General features: G+C 44.7%; 1 protein-coding gene across 1 annotated transcript in view; it reads left to right on the top strand.

The window, feature by feature from the left end:
* The window catches only part of LOC139407463 (multiple EGF-like-domains 11), a 265,679-nt gene that overhangs the window by 20,451 nt on the left and 220,683 nt on the right, over positions 1 to 24,545 (top strand). Inside the window, exon 3 of the mRNA XM_071151258.1 lies at positions 11,018 to 11,110. Within this exon, the coding sequence (XP_071007359.1) occupies positions 11,018 to 11,110 (93 nt within the window). The remainder of the gene's footprint in view (positions 1 to 11,017; positions 11,111 to 24,545) is intronic.

The following is a 24,545-nucleotide window of genomic DNA, read 5'->3' as shown; positions in this document are numbered from 1 at the left end:
GAGGACTCCGTCCAGGAGGCTCAGGGCTGGGGTCAGGTCTGCCTGCAGGAGGGTCAGGTCTGCCTGCAGGAGGACACCACAAAATCATACTTGTTATGCTGTTTTTAACACAATGAACCTTTCCTTTAAAATTAAGACAAAAACATTTTGAAAATTTTAAGAAACCTTAAATGACTTGGCTAGGACATATGACTCTATGAGACTGTTGGTAGAAAGCAAGTTGACAGATAACAGCCTGTACCCCTGCTGGCCAGATAACAGCCTGTAATCCTGCTGGCCAGATAACAGCCTGTAACCCTGCTGGCCAGATAACCTCCTGTAACCCTGCTGGCTAGATAACAGCCTGTAACCCTGCTGGCCAGATAACAGCCTGTAACCCTGCTGGCCAGATAACCTCCTGTAACCCTGCTGGCTAGATAACAGCCTGTAACCCTGCTGGCCGGGTAACAGCCTGTAACCAAGCTGGCCAGATAACAGCCTGTAGCCCTGCTGGCCAGATAACAGCCTGTAACCCTGCTGGCCAAAAAACAGCCTGTAACCCTGCTGGCCAAAAAACAGCCTGTAACCCTGCTGGCCAAAAAACAGCCTGTAACCCTGCTGGCCAGATAACAGCCTGTAACCCTGCTGGCCAGATAACAGCCTGTAACCCTGCTGGCCAGAAAACAGCCTGTAACCCTGCTGGCCAGATAACAGCCTGTAACCCTACTGGCCAGATAACAGCCTGTAACCCTGCTGGCCAGATAACAGCCTGTAATCCTGCTGGCCAGATAACAGCCTGTACCCCTGCTGGACAGATAACCTCCTGTAACCCTGCTGGCTAGATAACAGCCTGTAACCCTGCTGGCCAGATAACAGCCTGTAACCCTGCTGGCCAGATAACAGCCTGCAATCCTGCTGGCCAGATAACAGCCTGTAACCCTGCTGGCTGGTCAGTTGGCCGACTGTTTGCAGACTGATTTAACTCCTCTGTCTTACTGTTTCTTGTCTCAGATATCAGCCTGTTGTAATCCTGCTGGCCTGATAACCAGCCTGTTTTATCCCTGCTAGCACCATCGAGAGCATTCTGACTGGTTGCATCACTTCCTGTTATGGCAACTGCTCGGCCTCCAAATGCAAGGCACTACAGAGGGTAGTGCTAATGGCCCAGTACATCACTGGGCACAAGCTTCCTGCCATCCAGGACCTCTATACCAGGCGGTGTCAGAGGAAGGCCCTAAAAAATTGTCAAAGACTCCAGCCACCCTAATCATAGACTGTTCTCTCTGCTACCACACGGCAAGCGGTACCGGTACCGGAATCTAGGTCCATAAGACTCCTGAATAGCTAATCAAAGGGCTACCCAGACCCTCTTTTACACTGCTGCTACTCTCTGTTTATTATCTATGCATAGTTACTTTAACTCTATATGTACATATAACTAACTCTATAACTCTACATGTACATATTACCTCAATTACCTTGACTAACCGGTGCCCCTGCACATTGACTCTGTACCGTAATACCCTGTATATAGCCTCCACATTGACTCTGTACCGTAATACCCTGTATATAGCCTCCACATTGACTCTTTACCGTAACACCCTGTATATAGCCTCCACATTGACTCTGTACCGTAACACCCTGTATATAGCCTCCACATTGACTCTGTACCGTAATACCCTGTATATAGCCTCCACATTGACTCTGTACCGTAATACCCTGTATATAGCCTCCACATTGACTCTGTACCGTAATACCCTGTATATAGCCTCCTCATTGACTCAGTACCGTAACAGCCTGTATGTAGCCTTCACATTGACTCTGTACCGTAACACCCTGTATATAGCCTCCACTTTGACTCTGTACCGTAACACCCTGTATATAGCCTCCACATTGACTCGGTACCGTAATACCCTGTATATAGCCTCCACATTGACTCTGTACCGTAACACCCTGTATATAGCCTCCACACTGACTCTGTACCGTAATACCCTGTATATAGCCTCCACATTGACTCTGTACCGTAACACCCTGTATATAGCCTCCACATTGACTCAGTACCGTAACAGCCTGTATATAGCCTCCACATTGACTCTGTACCGTAACACCCTGTATATAGCCTCCACATTGACTCTGTACCGTAATACCCTGTATATAGCCTCCACATTGACTCTGTACCGTAACACCCTGTATATAGCCTCCACATTGACTCTGTACCGTAATACCCTGTATATAGCCTCCACATTGACTCTGTACCGTAACACCCTGTATATAGCCTCCACATTGACTCTGTACCGTAATACCCTGTATATAGCCTCCACATTGACTCTGTACCGTAATACCCTGTATATAGCCTCCACATTGACTCTGTACCGTAATACCCTGTATATAGCCTCCACATTGACTCTGTACCGTAATACCCTGTATATAGCCTCCACATTGACTCTGTACCGTAATACCCTGTATATAGCCTCCACATTGACTCTGTACCGTAATACCCTGTATATAGCCTCCACATTGACTCTGTACCGTAATACCCTGTATATAGCCTCCACATTGACTCAGTACCGTAATACCCTGTATATAGCCTCCACATTGACTCTGTACCGTAATACCCTGTATATATCCCTGCTACTTATTTGACTTCTGCTCTTTAATAATTTGTCACTTTTATTTTTTATCTATTTTCGACTGAACACTTTTTTTCTTAAAGCTTCTTGAAGCATTGTCAGTTAAGAGCGTGTAGGTAAGTCGGTTAAGAGCGTGTAGGTAAGCATGTAAGAGCGTGTAGGTAAGCATGTAAGAGCGTGTAGGTAAGCATGTAAGAGCGTGTAGGTAAGCATGTAAGAGCGTGTAGGTAAGCATGTAAGAGCGTGTAGGTAAGCATGTAAGAGCGTGTAGGTAAGCATGTAAGAGCGTGTAGGTAAGCATGTAAGAGCGTGTAGGTAAGCATGTAAGAGCGTGTAGGTAAGCATGTAAGAGCGTGTAGGTAAGCATGTAAGAGCGTGTAGGTAAGCATGTAAGAGTGTGTAGGTAAGCATGTAAGAGCGTGTAGGTAAGCATGTAAGAGCGTGTAGGTAAGCATGTAAGAGCGTGTAGGTAAGCATGTAAGAGTGTGTAGGTAAGCATGTAAGAGTGTGTAGGTAAGCATGTAAGAGTGTGTAGGTAAGCATGTAAGAGCGTGTAGGTAAGCATGTAAGAGTGTGTAGGTAAGCATGTAAGAGCGTGTAGGTAAGCATGTAAGAGTGTGTAGGTAAGCATGTAAGAGCGTGTAGGTAAGCATGTAAGAGCGTGTAGGTAAGCATGTAAGAGTGTGTAGGTAAGCATGTAAGAGTGTGTAGGTAAGCATGTAAGAGCGTGTAGGTAAGCATGTAAGAGTGTGTAGGTAAGCATGTAAGAGCGTGTAGGTAAGCATGTAAGAGTGTGTAGGTAAGCATGTAAGAGCGTGTAGGTAAGCATGTAAGAGCGTGTAGGTAAGCATGTAAGAGTGTGTAGGTAAGCATGTAAGAGTGTGTAGGTAAGCATGTAAGAGCGTGTAGGTAAGTCGGTTAAGAGCGTGTAGGTAAGCATGTAAGAGTGTGTAGGTAAGCATGTAAGAGTGTGTAGGTAAGCATGTAAGAGCGTGTAGGTAAGCATGTAAGAGTGTGTAGGTAAGCATGTAAGAGCGTGTAGGTAAGCATGTAAGAGTGTGTAGGTAAGCATGTAAGAGCGTGTAGGTAAGCATGTAAGAGCGTGTAGGTAAGCATGTAAGAGTGTGTAGGTAAGCATGTAAGAGTGTGTAGGTAAGCATGTAAGAGCGTGTAGGTAAGCATGTAAGAGTGTGTAGGTAAGCATGTAAGAGCGTGTAGGTAAGCATGTAAGAGTGTGTAGGTAAGCATGTAAGAGCGTGTAGGTAAGCATGTAAGAGCGTGTAGGTAAGCATGTAAGAGTGTGTAGGTAAGCATGTAAGAGTGTGTAGGTAAGCATGTAAGAGCGTGTAGGTAAGCATGTAAGAGTGTGTAGGTAAGCATGTAAGAGCGTGTAGGTAAGCATGTAAGAGTGTGTAGGTAAGCATGTAAGAGTGTGTAGGTAAGCATGTAAGAGTGTGTAGGTAAGTCGGTTAAGAGCGTGTAGGTAAGTCGGTTAAGAGCGTGTAGGTAAGCATGTAAGAGCATGTAGGTAAGTCGGTTAAGAGCGTGTAGGTAAGCATGTAAGAGCGTGTAGGTAAGTCGATTAAGAGCGTGTAGGTAAGCATGTAAGAGTGTGTAGGTAAGCATGTAAGAGCGTGTAGGTAAGCATGTAAGAGTGTGTAGGTAAGCATGTAAGAGTGTGTAGGTAAGCATGTAAGAGCGTGTAGGTAAGCATGTAAGAGTGTGTAGGTAAGCATGTAAGAGTGTGTAGGTAAGCATGTAAGAGTGTGTAGGTAAGTCGGTTAAGAGCATGTAGGTAAGTCGGTTAAGAGCGTGTAGGTAAGCATGTAAGAGCGTGTAGGTAAGTCGATTAAGAGTGTGTAGGTAAGCATGTAAGAGTGTGTAGGTAAGTCGGTTAAGAGCGTGTAGGTAAGTCGGTTAAGAGCGTGTAGGTTGTCGCATTTCGCTGTAAGGTCTGCAAATCTACAAATTTGATTGGATTTGATTTAATAACCAGCCTGTCGTAACCCTTCTGGCCAGATAACCAGCCTGTCCCAACCCTTCTGGCCAGATAACCAGCTTGTCGTAACCCTTCTGGCCAGATACCCAGCCTGTCCCAACCCTTCTGGCCAGATAACCAGCTTGTCGGAACCCTTCTGGCCAGATAACCAGCTTGTCGTAACCCTTCTGGCCAGACAACCAGCCTGTCGTAACCCTTCTGGCCAGACAACCAGCCTGTCGTAACCCTTCTGGCCAGACAACCAGCCTGTCTCTGTCAGCATTACTCTTATTGTTGGTTTTTGTTGGACTTTTAATTTTGATTTTGGCCTCGCGAAACCCTACAACAAAAACCTGGCAACTTGTCCACACACACACACACACACACACACACACACACACACACACACACACACCTTGCATAGCGTCCCAATCTTCCTCGCTGTCGTTCAGTCTATTACCGTCCAGCTGGACACACACACACACACACCCTGGACCATCTCCAGCTCCTCCACCTATAGTAGAGACCCTGCCAGGCATATCAATGGTAGCCTAATCAATCCACTGACTGCCGTGTTGATCAATATGAATGATCAGGAAAACTGCACACCTAGTAAACAGTGCTGTGTGTACGGTGTGTGTGTTTGACTGTGTGTGTGTACGGTGTGTGTGTGTGTTTGAAGTCAGTACATTGTGTGAGACTGATCAAATTAACAGGATGTACATCTTGTTTTCTCATGGCCCTGTGTGTGTGTGTGTGTGTGTGTGTGTGTGTGTGTGTGTGTGTGTGTGTGTGTGTGTGTGTGTGTGTGTGTGTGTGTGTGTGTGTGTGTGTGTGTGTGTGTGTGTGTGTGTGTGTGTGTGTGTGACTGTGTGTATGACTGTGTGTATGACTGTGTGTGTGACTGTGTGTGTGTGTGTGTGTGACTGTGTGTGACTGTGTGTGTGTGTGTGTGTGTGTGTGTGTGTGTGTGTGTGTGTGTGTGAGACTGTGTGTGACTGTGTGTGTGTATGACTGTGTGTGTGTGTGAGACTGTGTGTGACTGTGTGTGTGTGTGTGTGTGACGGTGTGTGTGTGTGTATGACTGTGTGTGTGTGTGTGTGTGTGTGTGTGTGTGTGTATGACTGTGTGTGTGTGTGTGTGTGTGTGTGTGTGTGTGACTGTGTGTGACTGTCTGTGTGACTGTGTGTGACTGTGTGTGACTGTGTGTGACTGTGTGTGTGTGTGTGTGTGTGTGTGTGTGTGTGTGTGTGTGTGTGTGTGTGTGATGCTGACACCAGCTGCAGTGTCTCCGTTCGATACACTCCAATGTTGACCAAGGACTCGATCACTTAATGAATTATTGAGTGTCTCTGTGTCGCAGTGGAGAGCGTTGAGATGGCTGTTAACTATAACTGAGTGCCATCACCATCCAAGTTTCACGACAGAGACATGTCCACTGATATGAATCATCGGGTGATATTGAGTGTCTCTGTTGAGATGTTAAATATAACTGAGTCTCGTGACAGAAAAATACATACTCTGTTTCACGGAATCGTGGCTCTCTCAGGATATACTGTCGCCCCCCCCCCCCCCCCCCCCGTCCATACAGCCAGCTGGGTTCTCAGTTCATCGCGCAGACAGGAATAAAGAACTCCCCCCGGGAAGAAGAAAGAAAGGTGGGGGTGTATGTTTCACGATTAACTACTCATGGTGTAATTGTGTTAACATACAGGAACTCAAGTCCTTTTGTTCACCCGACCTAGAATACCTCTCAATCAAATGCCGTCCGAATTACCTCCCAAGAGAGTTATCTTCGGTTATAGTCACAGCCGCGTATATTTCCCGTCAAACACGACGACGACGACGAGGAACTACACCGGACATTTATTGTCACTGGGGATTTTAACAAATTTGAGGAAAATGCTACAGAAGTTCAATCACTACATTGCCTGTAGCAAACACGCTTCAAATATTCTCGAAGATAGTCTCCCTTCCGGGATGCCTACAAGGCCCTAGAAGGCCCTACCCTTCCGGGATGCCTACAAGGCCCTACAAGGCCCTACCCTTCTGGGATGCCTACAAGGCCCTACAAGGCCCTACCCTTCTGGGATGCCTACAAGGCCCTAGAAGGCCCTACCCTTCTGGGATGCCTACATGCCCTAGAAGGCCCTACCCTTCCGGGATGCCTACAAGGCCCTAGAAGGCCCTACCCTTCCGGGATGCCTACAAGGCCCTGCAAGGCCCTAACCTTCACTGTTGGAGCCAAGAACACCAGCATTTCACTGTTGGAGCTAGGAACACCAGCATTTCACTGTTGGAGCTAGGAACACCAGCATTCTACTACACCTGCGATAACATCTGCAAAATGTGTCTATGCGACCAATAACGTGATTTGATTGGACTGTGGTTTTGTTGAGTTTTTTCTGCTCAATAACATTCGATTTGATACGTCGGGTGATATTGAGCTTCTCCGTGTCGCAGTGGAGAGTGTTGAGATGTATTCACTGAGTGAAATCACCTTCATGTTTCGTGCCAAAAATACATATTCTGTTTCACAGAGTCATGTGACTCAATGTGACTCTGGATATACTGTCCCGTCTATGGGGTTGCAGCAGGCTGGTTATCAGTCAGCTGGGTTCTCAGTACCCAAATATTATACTTTGTTTTGAGTCATTTGTATTTGACCAGAGCCATAGCACTATATATATTATATATATATTTTGTATTTGACCATTATTTTATCAGGCAAGGTCTAAAAAGATAACAAATATTGATAATCAAATGTCTAAACAAAACAAAACAGCAACTTGTTTTAAATAGGCTATGTCAGGCAGGGGCACAACTTTGGTTTTAGAAGTGGGGGGGAGGCATCTTATTTTTTATTATATTTCATTCATTCGGAGAAAAACTCCAAACATTCTTCCCGACCGCTTGTAGGCGTCCCCATGGTCCTAAAGCACACGCCTCGTTTTGTAATCACCTTCCAATGATAAGACTAAGGGTGCCAATTGTGGGGGGGGGGGGGGGGGGGGGCGCATGTCCCCCCCCCCGTCCCCAGGGAAAGTAGCGCCCCTGCTTACAGACATCATAATTTCTCCCTGTGGCCATATAATATTAAAATTATGCACACTACAGAGGGTTTTATAGCACACCCAAACTTTTCACAGTAGCTGGACAAAGATCCAATATAAATAGAGAGAGAGTGTCCACTACCTGTTATACTGCTCCCTGATAGGCCTGTTATCCACTACCTGTTATCCTGCTCCCCGATAGGCCTGTGTTTTATCCTCTAACTGCTATACTGCTCCCCGATAGGCCTGTGTTTTATCCACTAACTGTTATCCAGCTCCCCGATAGGCCTGTGTTTTATCCACTAACTGTTATCCAGCTCCCCGATTGGCCTGCGTTTTATCCACTAACTGTTATCCTGCTCCCCGATAGGCCTGTTGTCCAGCTCCCAGATTGGCCTGTGTTTTATGAACACAATCAGAACCATCTATCAGATCAGATCTCATTCACACATCTCCATCTTGCATTCTCACCACGGACGTTGTCCCCGTAAAACCAGGCTGGTGAATCATTCTAATAAGTTTGGTCGTAATAAAATTTTACGAAAAACAAGTCATCTGTATTATTTTTTAACAATAACAACAATAAATACATGTAAAAACGTAATGACATCATAAAATCGACAGGATAAAGAAGAAGACAGGCATTGCAGTTGGACCAACCTTCATTATAGTGGGACTAAGGGAGGGATTGGAACATACGAAACAGGAAAACAAACAATTATTACCACTTTGGATCATATTCCCACCCCTCTCATCTGAGCGCAAGCAGGCTAACATCTAAAACATCAGGCTAACGTCTAAAACATCAGGCTAACGTCTAAAACATCAGGCTAACGTCTAAAACATCAGAGTCTAATGTCTAAAACATCAGAGTCTAATGTCTAAAACATCAGGCTAACGTCTAAAACATCAGGCTAACGTCTAAAACATCAGAGTCTAATGTCTAAAACATCAGAGGCTAACGTCTAAAACATCAGGCTAACGTCTAAAACATCAGGCTAACGTCTAAAACATCAGGCTAACGTCTAAAACATCAGGCTAACGTCTAAAACATCAGAGGCTAACGTCTAAAACATCAGAGGCTAATGTCTAAAACATCAGGCTAACGTCTAAAACATCAGGCTAACGTCTAAAACATCAGGCTAACGTCTAAAACATCAGGCTAACGTCTAAAACATCAGGCTAACGTCTAAAACATCAGGCTAACGTCTAAAACATCAGAGGCTAACGTCTAAAACATCAGGCTAACGTCTAAAACATCAGGCTAACGTCTAAAACATCAGGCTAACGTCTAAAACATCAGAGTCTAATGGCTGGTTATACGATGTACCGGCAGGATAGAACAGCGGCGTCGGACTATGTATTTTTTGTACCTAACAGCTGGTGCACGATATCTAAGGAAGTCTTGAGCTATTGCTCGCCTGAGGTAGAGTTTCTCATGATAAGCTGTAGACCACATTACCTACTGAGAGAGTTTTCATCTGTATTCTTTGTAGCTGTTTACATACCACCACAGTCAGAGGCATTAAGACAGCATTGACTGAGCTGTATTCCGCCATAAGCAAACAGGAAACTGCTCACCCAGAGGCGGCGCTCCTAGTGGCCGGGGACTTTAATGCAGGGAAACTTAAATCAATTTTACTTCATTTCTATCAGCATGTTAAATGTGCAACCTGAGGGAAAGGAACTCTGGAACACCTTTACTCCACACACAGAGACGCATACAAAGCTCGCCCTCCATTTGTCAAATCTGACCATAATTCTATCCTCCTGATTCTTGCTTACAAGCAAACATTAAAGCAGGAAGCACCAGTGACTCGGTCTATAAAAAAGTGGTCAGATGCAGCAGATGCTAAACTACAGGACTGTTTTGCAGCACAGACTGGAATATGTTCCGGGATTCCTCCGATAGCATTGAGAAGTACACCACATCAGTCATTGGCTTAATCAATAAGTGCATCAATGACGTTGTACCTACAGTGACCGTACGTACATACCCCAACCAGAAGCCATGGATTACAGGCAACATCCGTACTGAGCTAAAGGCTGGGAAAACTATCGAAGCGGTATTGGAGCACCAAGTCCAAAAGTCTCCTAAATCAAATCAAATCAAATGTATTTATATAGCCCTTCGTACATCAGCTGATATCTCAAAGTGCTGTACAGAAACCCAGCCTAAAACCCCAAACAGCAAGCAATGCAGGTGTAGAAGCACGGTGGCTAGGAAAAACTCCCTAGAAAGATCAGCTTCTACCCCCAAGCAATAAGACTCCTGAACATCTAGTCAAATGGCTACTCAGAATATTTGCATTCCTCCCCCCCCCCTCCTCTTTTACACCACTGCTACTCTCTGTTGTTATCATCTATGCATAGTCACTTTAATAACTACCTATATGTACATATTACCTCAACTAACTGATGCCCCCGCACATTGACTCTGTATCGGTACCCCCCTGTTTATAGTCTCGCTATTGTTATTTTACTGCTGCTCTTTAATTACTTGTTACTTTTATTTCATATTCCTATCCATATTTGTTACCTGTTGTATTCAGCATTTCACTGTAAGGTCTACTACACCTGTTGTATTCAGCATTTCACTGTGAGGTCTACTACACCTGTTGTATTCAGCATTTCACTGTGAGGTCTACTACACCTGTTGTATTCAGCATTTCACTGTAAGGTCTACTACACCTGTTGTGTTCAGCATTTCACTGTGAGGTCTACTACACCTGTTGTATTCAGCATTTCACTGTGAGGTCTACTACACCTGTTGTATTCAGCATTTCACTGTAAGGTCTACTACACCTGTTGTATTCAGCATTTCACTGTGAGGTCTACTACACCTGTTGTATTCAGCATTTCACTGTGAGGTCTACTACACCTGTTGTATTCAGCATTTCACTGTGAGGTCTACTACACCTGTTGTATTCAGCATTTCACTGTGAGGTCTACTACACCTGTTGTATTCAGCATTTCACTGTGAGGTCTACTACACCTGTTGTATTCAGCATTTCACTGTGAGGTCTACTACACCTGTTGTATTCAGCATTTCACTGTGAGGTCTACTACACCTGTTGTATTCAGCATTTCACTGTGAGGTCTACTACACCTGTTGTATTCAGCATTTCACTGTAAGGTCTACTACACCTGTTGTATTCAGCATTTCACTGTAAGGTCTACTACACCTGTTGTATTTAGCACATGTGACAAATAACATTTGATTTGATGTTTAAGACATGACACAGACATGACAGTTAAGTGCGCTGATTTTAATGAATGATTGTGTGTGTGTGTGTATGTGTGTGTGTGTGTGTGTGTGTGTGTGTGTGTGTGTGTGTGTGTGTGTGTGTGTGTGTGTGTGTGTGTGTGTGTTTCAGCTCTCTGCTCTGAGGAGTGTACCCATGGAAGGTGTGTGTCTCCTGATACGTGTCAGTGTGAGCCAGGCTGGGGAGGACTGGACTGCTCCAGTGGTGAGTACACACACACACACACACACACACGCGCACGCACGCACGCACGCACACACACACACACACACACACAATCACACACACACACATACATACACACACACATACACACACACACACACACACAATCACACACACACACAATCACACACACACACATACATACACACACACATACACACACACACACACACACACACACACACACACACACAATCACACACACACACACACACACACACACACATACACACACACACACAATCACTCACACACAATCACTCACACACACATACACACACACACACACACACACACACACACACACACACACACACACACACACATACATACACACACACATACACACACACACACACAATCACACAATCACACACACACACACATACACACACACACACAATCACTCACACAATCAGTCACACACACATACACACACACACACATACAGACACGCACACACACACACACGCACACATACATACACACACACATACACACACACACACAATCACTCACACACAATCACTCACACACACATACACACACACACACACACACACACACACACACACACATACACACACACACACACACACATACACACACACACACAATCACTCACACACTCACAATGTGTTCACTATTTGAAGTAATTCACTCCCATGCTGTATGGTAATATAGCCACTGTACTGTATTACTTAGCAACAAACTATGGCATGTGAAACAGACAGGTCAGTCACCATGAAAGTGGAAGTGACTAATGAATCTAACTGGGGGACGGCTGGCTGCCTTCCCCCTGTGTCTCCAAATATACGTCCCAGATGGAACCCTGTCCCCTACTTAGTGCCCTAACCCTGTTCCCTACTTAGTGCCCTAACCCTGTCCCCTACTTTGTGTCCTAACCCTGTTCCCTACTTAGTGTCCTAACCCTGTTCCCTACTTAGTGCCCTAACCCTGTTCCCTACTTAGTGCCCTAACCCTGTTCCCTACTTTGTGTCCTAACCCTGTTCCCTACTTAGTGTCCTAACCCTGTTCCCTACTTAGTGCCCTAACCCTGTTCCCTACTTAGTGTCCTAACCCTGTTCCCTATTTAGTGTCCTAACCCTGTTCCCTATGGACCTTAGACAAAAGCAGTGCATTATATAGGGAACATTTAAGTTGCAGACACTGCCCTGCTCTCTGTTCTGCTCTGTTCTGCTAGGGTCTTTATCATGATTAAACAGGTGCCTCTGACTTGTTGTGGTTGGGGAGGAATCTATACCAGGTTTGAACAAACAGACCACTTTGTCCATCTCTCTGACCACTGGGGTTAGGGTTTGGAGGGGGAAGAGGACGTGGACAGAGGAGAAGGCGAGAGGGAGTCGGTTGGAGACGAGGAGAAGGGGGACGGGCTGCGGGGGGAGTTAGGCATATCTATTATCCACTTCAATTATTCCTCTTTAGAGCCTAGTGTTCTACAATCAGCTTAATGGTTGACCTGACTTATTCCTCTTTAGCTCCTAGTGTTCTACAATCAGCTTAATGGTTGACCTGACTTATTCCTCTTTAGCTCCTAGTGTTCTACAATCAGCTTAATGGTTGACCTGACTTATTCCTCTTTAGCTCCTAGTGTTCTACAATCAGCTTAATGGTTGACCTGACTTATTCCTCTTTAGCTCCTAGTGTTCTACAATCAGCTTAATGGTTGACCTGACCTATTCCTCTTTAGCGCCTAGTGTCCTACAATCAGCTTAATGCTGAAGCCTCAGCGAAGGTCGACAGAGCGAATGGAGGTGTTAACTCTGTTATATTTATGTGTGGAGAGATGGAAAGAGAGACATGAGGGAGGGAGGGAGAGAGGGCGAGAGGGAGGGAAAGATGGATAGAGAGACATGAGGGAGGGAGGGAGGGAGAGAGAGAGAGACATGAGGGATAGAGGGAGGCGCGGAGGGAAGGAGGGAGAGATGGAGAGAGAGACATGAGGGAGGGAGGGAGGGATGGATAGAGAGACATGAGGGAGGGAGGGAGGGAGGGAGGGAGGGGGGACGGACGGACATGAGGGATAGAGGGAGGGAGGGAGAAGAGATGGTGAGATGGAGGGAGGGAGAAATCAAACTCTCTCCGCCAGTTCAGGTACAGGTCAGCGTGGTTCCTGACCCAACAACCACCCCCTGCAACCACTCCAGTAACCACACCTAGCAACCCCCCCCCCCCCTGACCTGACCTACCAACCACCCCTAGCTACCCCTCCTAGAAACCACACCTAGCAACCCCCCCCTGACCTGACCCAACAACCACCCCTAGCTACCCCCTCCCCTGCCATGACCCAACAACCACCCCTAGCAACCCCCCCTGCCCTGACCGAACAACTACCCCTAGCAACCCCCCCTGACCTAACAACCACCCCTAGCAACCCTCCCTGACCTGACCCAACAACCACCTCTAGCAACCCAACCTGACCTGACCTATCAACCAACCCTAGCAACCCCCCTGTCCTAACCCAACAACCACACCTACCAACCCCCCCTGATCTTTGTCTTTGTACAGAGAGGATAACTGCAGCTGTTCACACCTGTACTCTGACTTCCAGGTTGGGATCTTTATCTTTGTACAGAGAGGATAACTACAGCTGTTCACACCTGTACTCTGACTTCCAGGTTGGGATCTTTGTCTTTGTACAGAGAGGATAACTTACAGCTGTTCACACCTGTACTCTGACTTCCAGGTTGGGATCTTTGTCTTTGTTCAGAGAGGATAAATACGTCTAGAAAAACAACTTTCTTACTCTACCAGTCTTCTACTGTAAAATTCAGATGTTTTGACTTTTATTTTCCCTACAAACTTGATTTCATAAATCATGTTAAATTATTGCCAGGCAGATTGTGATGAGGTGTACATAGATGTGAATATGTACTAAGACAGTATAGTCCTAGTTTGGATCTGAAGGATTTCAGTACAAAGTGAAATCCATTATAAACATCAGGATCCTGGTTTAAGTATTCTACTGGGCTTGAAGATGGCAGATCTCAGGTTCAAATCTACTTGATCACCATTCTTTAAAAACGCTATACTTATGTTTTGGACAATACTAATATAAATAATAATAAAATAAAATATAATTATGTAAGGTGATTAAAATGCCTTTTTTTTTAAAAAAAATTAAAATTTATTATTATTATTAATTTATTTAGGTTTGGACACTTTATATAATAATTCCACATCAATATCAGCAGAACATTGTTTTCATAACTACTACAGTCACCGTTTGAAGTGTGATCCGTGGAACGTTATTATCACGACGTCACCGTGTAACTTTATGAGAGCATTGTGGGAATCTACCCTGCTTGTTTGTTGTGGGGTATTTTCTCGTATTAACATTATCCCATCAACGTTGGCAGAACGTTCCTGTAGTGTTTCCACGGGAACCACTTCCATGGTTCCCGCGTTCTGTTGCGACTCTACGTTCCAAATGTAGTGAAGTGCCTACAGGCGCAGCAGAGCGGAAACTGATTTACAACGGCGTCGTTTTAATATCCATAAACCACCGTCAACAGAACAATACAATAAATGGGTCAAACAAAACCCGGTAAATACCAGGCGAACAGAGGGTTAAATACACAACGTGTCATTGATGGAATTGGAACCAGGTGTGACGGAAGACAAGACAAAACCAAAGGGAAGATGAAAAGTAGATCGGCGATGGCTAGAAGGTCGGTGACGTCGACCGCCGAGCGCCTGTCCGAACAAGGAGAGGGACCAACTTCGGCGCAAGTCGTGGCACTAAGAACATAACAGGAAAATGCTTTACTAAGTGCTGAGTGATTAGTGCTTTTTAAGGTCGGTTCGGTTTGGGTTAGATCCCCCCCCAAAAAAATATCACGGTTTTCAATATTTTTTTAAACTTTAAATGGACACTAGGTTGAACACTGTAACAATACAGAATAAAACAATTAATCATAGTCTCATGATGGTAGTGACTGTCCATTACTGCTGATAATTTACTAACCATCATTTATTCACATGACTTTACTTTAATAACATATTTGTTTTATTTGATGACTTTATTATTTCATCTCTTCTCTGTAAAGCTGCTGTCTGACAAAATCACTGTTTTAGTAGATTTTCAAAATGAACGAGGCATAATTTTTTGACTGCTGAATACCAACTATCTATCACTGAGATAATGTATTTTCAGGTAGAGATACCTCTGCTCTCCATCCCTCTCGATCGCACATTCTTCTGTCTCTCTTACGTAGGCGGCGTAAAAGAAGCACAGATCCGGACAAGTAGGCGTGCAATGGATTATGGTCATTGTAGTTCATTACCATTTTTCTGTGCTAAACTATGCAGAATATTGGCCTGTTGGAAACTTCAACTCTCTACTACATTACACAGTTTGAGTCTGATCTGATTTAACTCTAGAGAAACTGTGCAATGTGTGAATTGAGCTCACATAAAAAAACACGAACTTTGAGTAATTGAACTGATGTCAGTCAATTAGTTGTTTAAAAAACGAAGACAGAAAAAAACATTACATTACCTGCAAACCTAATGAGACCGTTTGGGGAATGTTCTGTGGTGGTCGTTATAGATGTTGGGGAATGTTCTGTGGTGGTCATTATAGATGTTGGGGAATGTTCTGTGGTGGTTGTTATAGATGTTGGGGAATGTCCCGTGGTGGTCGTTATAGATGTTGGGGAATGTTCCACGGTGGTCGTTATAGATGTTGGGGAATGTTCTGTGGTGGTCATTATAGATGTTGGGGAATGTTCCGTGGTGGTCGTTATAGATGTTGGGGAATGTTCTGTGGTGGTCGTTATAGATGTTGGGGAATGTTCTGTGGTGGTCATTATAGATGTTGGGGAATGTTCTGTGGTGGTTGTTATAGATGTTGGGGAATGTCCCGTGGTGGTCGTTATAGATGTTGGGGAATGTTCCACGGTGGTCGTTATAGATGTTGGGGAATGTTCTGTGGTGGTCGTTATAGATGTTGGGGAATGTCCCGTGGTGGTCATTATAGATGTTGGGGAATGTTCTGTGGTGGTTGTTATAGATGTTGGGGAATGTTCCACGGTGGTCGTTATAGATGTTGGGGAATGTTCTGTGGTGGTCGTTATAGATGTTGGGGAATGTCCCGTGGTGGTCATTATAGATGTTGGGGAATGTTCTGTGGTGGTTGTTATAGATGTTGGGGAATGTCCCGTGGTGGTCGTTATAGATGTTGGGGAATGTTCCACGGTGGTCGTTATAGATGTTGGGGAATGTTCTGTGGTGGTCATTATAGATGTTGGGGAATGTTCCGTGGTGGTCGTTATAGATGTTGGGGAATGTTCTGTGGTGGTCGTTATAGATGTTGGGGAATGTTCCGTGGTGGTCGTTATAGATGTTGGGGAATGTTCTGTGGTGGTCGTTATAGATGTTGGGGAATGTCCCGTGGTGGTCATTATAGATGTTGGGGAATGTTCTGTGGTGGTTGTTATAGATGTTGGGGAATGTTCTGTTGTGGTCGTTATAGATGTTGGGGAATGTTCTGCGGTGGTCGTTATAGATGTTGGGGAATGTCCCGCGGTGGTCGTTATAGATGTTGGGGAATGTTCCGCGGTGGTCGTTACAGATGTTGGGGAATGTTCTGTGGTGGTTGTTATAGATGTTGGGGAATGTTCCACTGTGGTCGTTACAGATGTTGGGGAATGTCCCGTGGTGGTCGTTATAGATGTTGGGGAATGTTCTGTGGTGGTTGTTATAGATGTTGGGGAATGTTCCGTTGTGGTCGTTATAGATGTTGGGGAATGTTCTGTGGTGGTCGTTATAGATGTTGGGGAATGTCCCGTGGTGGTCATTATAGATGTTGGGGAATGTTCTGTGGTGGTCAATATAGATGTTGGGGAATGTCCCGTGGTGGTCGTTATAGATGTTGGGGAATGTCCCGTGGTGGTCGTTATAGATGTTGGGGAATGTCCCGTGGTGGTCGTTATAGATGTTGGGGAATGTTCCACGGTGGTCGTTATAGATGTTTGGGAATGTTCCACGGTGGTCATTATAGATGTTGGGGAATGTCCCGTGGTGGTCGTTATAGATGTTGGGGAATGTCCCGTGGTGGTCGTTATAGATGTTGGGGAATGTCCCGTGGTGGTCGTTATAGATGTTGGGGACAACATTTGTTGAACATTCCAACGATATTTAATTAAAAACATTTTCATCCTAAATATGAACTTAATGGGAATCTTAGCTAATGTGTTCCGGGGCCTGTTTCTGGTTTGCTGGGTTTTCACTTATAGTGCAACTCAATATCAGGAAGGTGTTCCTAATGTTTGGTGTAATCAGTGTATATTGCGTCTGCTAATATGTAGGATATATTCATCCACGAGTCACGGTCATGCAGCCAAAACCATTGTACTGAAGCTAGATCTATGACTGTGTTCCAAATGGAACCTTATTCCCTATATAGTGCACTACTTTGTACCAGGGCTCTATGGACCCTGGTCCAAAGTAGTGCACTACATAGGGAATAGGGTGGCATTTGGGACAGAGGAGGGGACGCAGCTTAGATCTATGGTCCATTTCCTTGATTACCTGCTGTGCTGTAAATCAGAGAGGTTCTACAGCGTGGCCCTCTGGCCCATTGGAAGCAGATTCATGGGCCCTGAATGACAAGGCTGAGCTGTTCACCGTCATTTTGCTGTTCACCACTCACTACTTAAGTCCCACAGACCACACACACACGCACACACACACGCACACGCACACGCGCACGCATGCGCGCACGCACACGCGCACGCACGCACGCACGCACGCACGCACACACACACACACACACACACACACACACACACACACACACACACACAGTAAACCATACTAAAGCAGAGATTAAGACAGGGCACCTTATTCCCCGGTCAACAGTAATGCTATTTGGGACACAGTGAGGCCATTATTCACCAGTGTGGGTGATTTCCATACCGGGCTTCCGTCCAGGCTTTTTCATTTACAAGCTTTCATCTGTAGAAATGAAGGAATGCTTGAATTAAATCTAATCCCCCCCCCCCCCCTATAAATGTGACTGTGTTCCCTGTGTGGGGCTGGGTGGTTAGAGAGGTGACGGGAGCTTTAGTGTTTAGTCGTCTCAATGTAAAGTGGTTTCAGTCATTATATCCAGCCAGCATGATAGGCACATAGACATCTATTCAACCTGAGGGGTAGTGACCTGCGTGAAAGGTATCCAGCCCACCTGATAGGCACATAGACATCTATTCAGCCTGAGGGATAGTGACCTGTGTGAGGGGTATCCAGCCCATCTGATAGGCACATAGACATCTATTCAGCCTGAGGGATAGTAACCTGCGTGAGAGGCAACCAGCCCACCTGATAGGCACATAGACATCTATTCAGCCTGAGGGATAGTGACCTGCGTGAGAGGTATCCAGCTATCAGGACTCAGGATATGACCCAGATGCAGACACAGGAGGCGGCTAGTACAGTTCTCAATCATTTATTATAACATGGGGTAAAGGGAAGATCGAGAGCAGGCAGAGGTTCGTAATCAGGTCAGAGTCAGGCAGGTACACAACGGATGGCAGGCTCGGGATCAGAGTCAAGCAGGTACAGAACGGATGACAGGCTCGGGATCAGAGTCAGGCAGGTACAGAACGGATGACAGGCTCGGGATCAGAGTCAGGCAGGTACAGGACGGATGACAGGCTCGGGATCAGAGTCAGGCAGGTACAGGACAGATGACAGGCTCGGGATCAGAGTCAAGCAGGTACAGAACGGATGACAGGCTCGGGATCAGAGTCAGGCAGGTACAGAACGGATGGCAGGCTCGGGATCAGAGTCAGGCAGGTACAGGACGGATGGCAGGCTCGGGATCAGGTCAGAGTCAGGCAGGTACAGGACGGATGGCAGGCTCGGGATCAAAGTCAGGCAGGTACAGAACGGATGGCAGGCTCGGGATCAGAGTCAGGCAGGTACAGGACGGATGGCAGGCTCGGGATCAGGTCAGAGTCAGGCAGGTACAGGACGGATGGCAGGCTCGGGATCAGAGTCAAGCAGGTACACAACGGATGGCAGGCTCGGGATCAGAGTCAAGCAGGTACAGAACGGATGACAGGCTCGGGATCAGAGTCAGGCAGGTACAGGACGAATGGCAGGCTCGGGATCAGGTCAGAGTCAGGCAGGTACAGGACGGATGGCAGGCTCGGGATCAGAGTCAGAGTCAGGCAGGTACAGGACGGATGGCAGGCTCGGGATCAGAGTCAGGCAGGTACAGGACGGATGGCAGGCTCGGGATCAGGTCAGAGTCAGGCAGGTACAGGACGGATGGCAGGCTCGGGATCAGAGTCAGGCAGGTACAGGACGGATGGCAGGCTCGGGATCAGAGTCAAGCAGGTACAGGACGGATGACAGGCTCGGGATCAGAGTCAGGCAGGTACACAACGGATGGCAGGCTCGGGATCAGAGTCAAGCAGGTACAGAACGGATGACAGGCTCGGGATCAGAGTCAAGCAGGTACAGAACGGATGACAGGCTCGGGATCAGAGTCAGGCAGGTACAGGACGGATGACAGGCTCGGGATCAGAGTCAGGCAGGTACAGGACAGATGACAGGCTCGGGATCAGAGTCAAGCAGGTACAGAACGGATGACAGGCTCGGGATCAGAGTCAGGCAGGTACAGAACGGATGGCAGGCTCGGGATCAGAGTCAGGCAGGTACAGGACGGATGGCAGGCTCGGGATCAGGTCAGAGTCAGGCAGGTACAGGACGGATGGCAGGCTCGGGATCAAAGTCAGGCAGGTACAGAACGGATGGCAGGCTCGGGATCAGAGTCAGGCAGGTACAGGACGGATGGCAGGCTCGGGATCAGAGTCAGGCAGGTACAGGACGGATGGCAGGCTCGGGATCAGAGTCAGGCAGGCTCAGGGTCAGGGCAGACAGAATGGTCAGAACCGGGAAAACTAGGAAACAGAACTTGAGCAACAGGAAGACTGGAAAGCATGCTGGTAAGACTGACAAGACAAGACGAACTGGCAACAGACAAACAGAGAACACAGGTATAAATGCACTGGGGATAATGGGGAAGATGGGCAACACCTGGACAGGGGTGGAGACAAGAACAAAGACAGGTGAAACAGATCAGGGTTTGACATCCAGCTAGCCTGATAAACACCTATTCAGCCTGAGGGGCACATAAACACATATTCAACTCAGCTCAGCGCAATCACTGCCCTGGTTTATGATACTCACACCTCGACTGCAGCCATTGTTGAGGAGTTACGGAGGTATTTGTTTACGTAAATACAACAAATAAAGTCCAATTCCTTGGTAGAACAGTAGCAGTGAAAGGCACAAATGACTGAGGAGGTCACAGTGACATGGGCTTGGCGAGTGTGACGATAACCAGTGTGTTGCCCTGTATATCTCAAGAGCTGGCACAGTCTGGATGTGGGCAGGATGATGGGGCCTGGTGCCAGATCTGCTTGTGTGACGGTTGACTATAGGAGTTTTCAAAACAGCACAAACAGATCTGGGATCAGGCTATGTGGATGACTCTGTCGCTGATGCGGTCCCGAGTTAAAAGTCTTTCAACGATCTTGCAGTTGACGATCTGGAGCCAGATCAAAGACTCTGACGGAACCTGTTTCTGTTTTTTGGAGCATCACACACCAGGATAACTAGAGACAGAAAGAGAGAAAGAAAGAGAGTGAGTGAGAGAAGGAGAGAGAAGGAGGCTACCAGGACTGTATCTGACTGTATCTGGGTCAGGTGGAGGAAAGAAAGAGTTGGGGTTGTTATTTGGTTTGCTGGAAAGGGGAAGTGGAAGAGGGAGATATGGATAGAGCAGAGAGAGGAGAGAAATAGAGGAGGAGATGGTAGAGCAGAGAGAGGAAGGAAATAGAGGAGAGATGGGTAGAGCAGAGAGAGGAGGGACATAGAGGAGGAGAGATGAGTAGAGCAGAGAGAGGAAGGAAATAGAGGAGAGATGGGTAGAGCAGAGAGAGGAGGGAAATAGAGGAAGAGATGGGTAGAGCAGGCAGAGGATGGAAATAGAGGAGGATATATGGGTAGAGCAGAGAGAGGAGGGAAATAGAGGAGGAGATGGGTAGAGCAGGCAGAGGAGGGAAATAGAGGAGGAGATGGGTAGAGCAGAGAGAGGAGGGACATAGAGGAGGAGAGATGAGTAGAGCAGAGAGAGGAGGGAAATAGAGGAGAGAGAGATGAGTAGAGCAGAGAGGAGGGACATAGAGGAGGAGAGATGAGTAGAGCAGAGAGAGGAGGGACATAGAGGAGGAGAGATGAGTAGAGCAGAGAGAGGAGGGAAATAGAGGAGGAGAGATGGGTAGAGCAGAGAGAGGAGGGACATAGAGGAGAGGAAATATGGGGAGACCAGAAGGAGGTGTGGTGGACGGGGAGGAGAGAGAGAGAGGTAGGTAGAGGAGGGGCAGTGGAGAAGGTTAGGAGATGCCACCACTTGTTGTCTCCACACCCGCTGGTCTACATCTGCTGTAGCCTGAAGATAGAGAGACGGCCCGTCCCTCTCATCAGCCCTCACCTGTCTAAGAGTAGAGACCTACTGAGACCAAAACTGAATTTTGACCTCCTGGGAAACCACAGCAAGGTCACAGCTGACTGACAGTAAAGTGTATGTGCTGAGATGCTCGGTATCATACTGTATCTATGTAATTTATATGGGATTATACTGTATCTATGTAATTTATATGGGATTATACTGTATCTATGTAATTTATATGGGATTATACTGTATCTATGTAATTTATATGGGATTATACTGTATCTATGTAATTTATATGGGATTATACTGTATCTATGTAATTTATATGGGATTATACTGTATCTATGTAATTTATATGGGATTATACTGTAGCTATGTCATTTATATGGGATTATACTGTAGCTATGTAATTTAAATGGGGATTATACTGTAGCTATGTAATTTATATGGGATTATACTGTATCTATGTAATTTATATGGGATTATACTGTATCTATGTAATTTATATGGGATTATACTGTAACTATGTAATTTATATGGGATTATAATGTAGCTATGTAATTTATATGGGGATTATACTACAGCTATGCAATTTATATGGGATTATACTGTATCTATGTAATTTATATGGGATTATACTGTAGCTATGTAATTTATATGGGATTATACTGTATCTATGTAATTTATATGGGATTATACTGTATCTATGTAATTTATATGGGATTATACTGTAGCTATGTCATTTATATGGGATTATACTGTATCTATGTATTTTATATGGGGATTATACTGTATCTATGTCATTTATATGGGATTATACTGTATCTATGTCATTTATATGGGATTATACTGTATCTATGTAATTTATATGGGATTATACTGTATCTATGTAATTTATATGGGATTATACTGTAACTATGTAATTTATATGGGATTATAATGTAGCTATGTAATTTATATGGGGATTATACTACAGCTATGCAATTTATATGGGATTATACTGTATCTATGTAATTTATATGGGATTATACTGTAGCTATGTAATTTATATGGGATTATACTGTATCTATGTAATTTATATGGGATTATACTGTATCTATGTAATTTATATGGGATTATACTGTAGCTATGTAATTTATATGGGATTATACTGTATCTATGTATTTTATATGGGGATTATACTGTATCTATGTCATTTATATGGGATTATACTGTATCTATGTAATTTATATGGGATTATACTGTAGCTATGTAATTTATATGGGATTATACTGTATCTATGTAATTTATATGGGGATTATACTGTATCTATGTAATTTATATGGGGATTATACTGTATCTATGTAATTTATATGGGATTATACTGTAGCTATGTAATTTATATGGGATTATACTGTAGCTATGTCATTTATATGGGATTATACTGTATCTATGTAATTTATATGGGATTATACTGTAGCTATGTCATTTATATGGGATTATACTGTATCTATGTAATTTATATGGGATTATACTGTATCTATGTAATTTATATGGGATTATACTGTAGCTATGTCATTTATATGGGATTATACTGTATCTATGTAATTTATATGGGGATTATACTCTATCTATGTAATTTATATGGGATTATACTGTATCTATGTGATTTATATGGGATTATACTGTAGCTATGTCATTTATATGGGATTATACTGTATCTATATGTAATTTATATGGGGATTATACTGTATCTATGTAATTTATATGGGATTATACTGTAGCTATGTCATTTATATGGGATTATACTGTAGCTATGTCATTTATATGGGAATATACTGTAGCTATGTAATTTATATGGGATTATACTGTATATATGTAATTTATATGGGATTATACTGTAGCTATGCAATTTATATGGGATTATACTGTAGCTATGTAATTTATATGGGATTATACTGTATCTATGTAATTTATATGGGCATTACAACAGTACAGTGTATCTATATGGGCAATACAACAGTGCAGTGTGAGTTCCTGTATGTTTATGTATTGGTACTGGTAAACAACAACACAGTTCTCATATGGTAAACAACAACACAGTTCTCATATGGTAAACAACAACACAGTTCTCATATGGTAAACAATGTTGAGTGGAGAACTAAAGAGATGCCAGTCTGTCAGATATTAGTTTGTTTGGTGAGAAATAAGGTCTGTCTGCATTTTACCCAAGACTCCGGGCATTTCATAATACATCCTGATGACTCTGATGCGTATCTGAAATGGAACTCTGTTCCTTACTCACCCCTGTCTGTTCCAGTGTCTTCCTGTACGCCCCTCTTCCTGTTTCTCCCATTGCCTTCAGGGCTGTTGCACTTCTCAGCAACCTCGTTTTATCTTATCATCTTTGACGTGGCCCTGTCACACTCCCTGTCACACAGTAATACCATCCTTCCAATAAAGACACATGATAAAGACTGATGATTCTCCTCCAGTATATATTTAGCCCAGACTGCCATAGTTTCAGACATATTAGGTGTGATGAATATCTTTCATTGATTTCATGATGCTTCAGTGGGATAAATGATAGAGTTAACCCAGTGTTCTTTTTGGCTCTTTAAAAAATAAAAAATAAATAAAACAATTGTCTAGTCTTCGTCATCTTGACTAAAATATAATTACGTCTTAGTTACGGTCTTAGTCGATTTGAATAATGATTTAGTCTTGTCTACGTCAAAATTATGAAAACAGTCGGCCATTTTAGTTAACTAAAATGGCCGACGCCCTTTCAACTAGAATCAGTCCTTTTTTCTTTGAGGAATAGAGGGAGTCTTGGCTGTGTTGGCTACAGAACCCCTATATGAAATGCAGTGGGAAAAGTGGGAGGGTTGAGCGAGTTTACAAATCAAAGACAGGGAGAGAAAAACAAAGCTGTTGTTTTACTAT

The sequence above is a fragment of the Oncorhynchus clarkii genome, chromosome 4 (genome assembly GCF_045791955.1).
Source record: "Oncorhynchus clarkii lewisi isolate Uvic-CL-2024 chromosome 4, UVic_Ocla_1.0, whole genome shotgun sequence".
In the NCBI taxonomy this organism is placed as follows: domain Eukaryota; kingdom Metazoa; phylum Chordata; class Actinopteri; order Salmoniformes; family Salmonidae; genus Oncorhynchus; species Oncorhynchus clarkii.
This window is presented reverse-complemented; position numbering and strand designations above follow the sequence as displayed.